The sequence below is a fragment of the Nicotiana attenuata genome, unplaced genomic scaffold (genome assembly GCF_001879085.1).
Source record: "Nicotiana attenuata strain UT unplaced genomic scaffold, NIATTr2, whole genome shotgun sequence".
NCBI lineage: Eukaryota > Viridiplantae > Streptophyta > Magnoliopsida > Solanales > Solanaceae > Nicotiana > Nicotiana attenuata.
Genome location: NW_017670381.1, coordinates 245650 through 249494, shown reverse-complemented (window position 1 = coordinate 249494; position 3845 = coordinate 245650). Strand labels below are relative to the sequence as shown.

Below are 3845 nucleotides of genomic sequence, written 5' to 3'. Positions count from 1 at the left end.
GCGCCACTTTTTATGGCGCTATATCAGGTGTGTCAGATTTTTTTTATATGACGCCAGAAAATCTGGCGCTATACATTAACGGTGCAGTTATCGTTAATGTATAGCGCCAGGTTTTCTAGCGTTATATATACTTTGGTAACTTTTTTTTCTTACACCTATTTACGTAGTTTGAGTCCAAAAGAACCACATTTTGGTTCCGGACTCCCCAGTTCTGATTATAGGTAATTCGATAGTATAAGATTATGCTGCGGATATTTTAAAAAAAAAAGGTAAATGCTATAATGGAAAAGAAATTCAATATTTAAATAGAAAAACAAAAGCTGAAACAAATTAAATGAATGAGAGAACAGGTAAACGCTGGGGCAGTGTGAATTGAATGGGGATTGGGAAGTAGATTGGCAGAGACATCATGAAAACGCTAGGCTGACGTCAGAAGAAAAATGTCCCAGTGGGCCCCACCCTCTCCTCATTTGACTTGCCAATTTCAACTAACGAACCCCCATTCTTCGTACTATAAATAGGTACAGAAACCTCAGTTTTGTTCTCAAATACAAATTACAGACAGGTTTCGATTATTGGAAACTTTGCAGAAAAAAGACATAACAATTATTATCAGTAGAAATGGCGCCGCGTTCTGTTGTCAGGAAATTTCTAGCACGGCCTCAGCATGAAGGACTTGGTGCTGTTGTTAGAAGAAGCATTGGAAGGTACTTTATTTTATTTTTCTCTTCTACAAATAATCATAGCTGAAATCACACTATATATATAAAGTCAATAAAAAAGAAAAAACCTATACGTATATAGTAATATTTTCTGTAGGTGCTACGTTTAATAGTTTTTATGAACTTACCAAGAAGATTAATTTCTCTTTTTTTAAATTCTTTCTCAGGTTTGAGTTGAGGTACTTTGACCCTTTTCTAGTTCTGGATGAATTCTCAGGTAATCATTTTTTTCTTTGGTTTGGATACTTATATATATATATGCTACATACATTTGATGGAATTTCCCCCTAACGTTACCTTAAAATATGTGAAAATTGTAGTTTCTGCTCCTGCTGGATTTCTTGATCATCCACATAGAGGTCACATTCTAATTAATGATTCTTTTTCGGTGTTTTGTGCTTTTTTAGGTCAAAGTCGATCGATCCATTCTTAGTTTTATGCTAATTTAGCAATGTTTTCTTCACTAATGTGCACTTATTTCTGAATTTGCCAGGGTTTGAAACGGTCACCTACATGTTGCAGGTATATAATAGTCACTCTGTTTCTCCCTTTATTCAAAAACCCGATACATAGATATTCCATTTGTAGTTGTATTCATATATTGTTTTGTGTGGATTGTCAAAGCCTAAACTAATGATAATTACTATATTAATTTGAAGGCAGTAGTTGAACAGATGTGATTGTCTAACTTCTAAGAAAGCAACATATGCTACTTGTTTACGATAATTAAAAAAAAACAAAATATCTGGAAGTCTATTATTTCTTATTGAAGGTAAATATCAAGCTAGATTAAATAGCTGGAAGTCTCATGCCGTATATATTACTCAATTCGTTTTATTTTACAAGACACTCTTGCTTTTTTTTAATATGTTCTAAAAGGAATGATAGTTTCTGTATCGTAGTATAACTCTTTAACTTTAAACTTTAAAATTTGTATTTCGTGACATGCTTTTATAGCAATTGAAGTATTATGACATTTTATAAATAAGTTTTGAGCGTACTTTTAGTATGTGCCAGAATCTTTTTTTTTTTTTTTTTCCGTTTTTAAACTCCGTTTTCAGACAAACACCGCGCAATATAGAAGGAAATGCAAGGAGTATTTGTTTACTATACTATATTTGAAAATGGCACAAATAAAAAAGTTGACGCATTTAGTAGTGCAAATATTTCTTGAAATTCATTCACATTCTATGGGGTCATCATCAACTTTTGGGGTGGAGCAATGGCGCAAAAAGTACACGATGATGGCTGATAGTCATGCTTCTTCTAGAAGATTTTATGCTAATAATTAATAGAGAAAATTGGTTACTTAAATCTTAATAGGATTCTATACAAGTTTAGTATTATGTTAGTTAATCATAATATAGTTGAAAAGCAATCAATTAATGTTCTGTTGTTGAGAGCAGGGAGCTGTGACGCATGAAGATTTTGAAGGACATAAAGGTACCATTGAAGCTGGTGATTTACAGTGGATGACTGCTGGAAGAGGAATTCTTCATTCTGAAATGCCTGCTGCTGAGGGTACTCAAAAGGGTTTACAGTTGTGGATCAATCTCTCCTCCAAAAATAAAATGTAAGCAAATCTTTCTTAATTAATTATTAAAATAGTTAAACTTCTGTACACTAATGATATTAAAGAATTTTTACATTATCAAATTACTTAAAAGATAACTGCAGTCAGTCAATCGCTAAGATTACCTCTACAACAATTTTTAGTATGTCCATATTAATGTCCGTTGTCCATGTGCACCTTGCTATGCGTGCAAGCGGGATGAATATATGATTACATCAAGTGAAACATGTTTATTTTTTTCTCTCGAGATTGGACGATAGAGTGAACTTAATGCTAACCATAACGTAGAGATAGATTTAACAAAATTCAATATTTTGACACAGAATATAATATTTATGTGAAAAATACTAAAATCTCAATAAAAATTAAATACGAAATCTATTACTAAAGGTTGAACTCATCAAAAATTAAATTCTGAATTCGCCGTCATAAATCATACTTGTGTATAACAGGATACAGCCAAGGTACCAAGAGATATCAAGCGAGAACATAGCAGAAGCAACAAAAGATGGGATAAAGGTGAGAATTATAGCAGGGGAGGCACTAGGGAAAAAATCACCCATATACACAAGGACTCCAACAATGTATTTGGATTTCACTCTAAATCCAGGAGCACATTTGCAGCAACCAATTCCTAAGTCATACAATTCATTTGTGTATGTATTAGAAGGAGAGGGCATTTTTGACTCAAGAACATCACCCACATCAGCACATCATTTACTTCTTCTAAGTAGCTCTGGTGATGGACTTGAGGCATGCAACAAATCCACAAAGCCACTAAGGTTTATATTAGTGGGTGGTGAACCATTAGGTGAACCAGTAGCACAATTGGGGCCTTTTGTCATGAATACTCAACAAGAAATTGACCAAACTGTTGAAGATTTTGAGAATTATGCCAATGGTTTTGAAAAGGCCAAGCACTGGAGGTCTGAAGCCAGAATTGGGCTTGACTATTAATGCTGCAAGTAGTTACATGTAGCGGCGGAGTCAGGATTTTTACCAAAAGGATTCGACATTTATTATATAAACATAAAAAATTTAATCTTGTAAATAGCGAAGGAGGTTTGAATAAATCCCTTCCGCTCCTCTAGCTCCGTCATGGTTACATCAATCGTTATTGATTCTTTTGTTATTCTTCCTATTTTGTTGTGTAGCTTTTTAGTCCTTTTGGCATAAGAGGGAAACATCTGTTGTCCATATCTCCAAAGCATCCCATTTTCATAGGAAATGATAAGGGCTCATTTTGGCATGTTCCCCACTGTACAATGGATTCATCATGTTGTTCTCTTTTTTATCTTAAAAAATGACGGAGCATTAAGTTAATTAATTATTCTTAAATGTTGAAGAACTCAACTGAATTCTTGGGGTCATGAATAAGAAAAAAGAAATGGCCGTTTCTGTTCTTTGTTTGTTTTGATAAGTGTGAACTTTACAAGCGTGTTACTTCTATTATTCAAAAATAAGATTAAGAAAAGAGATATAATTATTGTTATGCTGCAATATAAAAGAGCGTTCACAATGATTTGCCTATCCCTGTTAGTGCTCTCAAA

General features: G+C 33.5%; 1 protein-coding gene across 1 annotated transcript; it reads left to right on the top strand.

The window, feature by feature from the left end:
- Nucleotides 1–543: 543 nt before the first annotated feature.
- On the top strand, nucleotides 544–3618 carry LOC109238638 (pirin-like protein At1g50590). The gene is made up of 6 exons (XM_019405123.1): nucleotides 544–707; nucleotides 890–939; nucleotides 1043–1081; nucleotides 1216–1244; nucleotides 2129–2295; nucleotides 2748–3618. Exons 1-6 carry the CDS (start codon nucleotides 622–624, stop codon nucleotides 3250–3252), a joined length of 876 nt encoding a protein of 291 aa, XP_019260668.1. The 5' UTR covers nucleotides 544–621; the 3' UTR covers nucleotides 3253–3618.
- Nucleotides 3619–3845: the final 227 nt, after the last annotated feature.

Excerpts from the sequence above, each read along its gene's own strand:
- LOC109238638 (XM_019405123.1), top strand. The coding sequence starts at position 622 with ATGGCGCCGCGTTCTGTTGTCAGGAAATTTCTAGCACGGCCTCAGCAT. Across the intron at positions 1,245-2,128 it reads CGGTCACCTACATGTTGCAG|GGAGCTGTGACGCATGAAGA; the intron begins GTATATAATAGT and ends TGTTGAGAGCAG. Across the intron at positions 2,296-2,747 it reads CTCTCCTCCAAAAATAAAAT|GATACAGCCAAGGTACCAAG; the intron begins GTAAGCAAATCT and ends TGTGTATAACAG.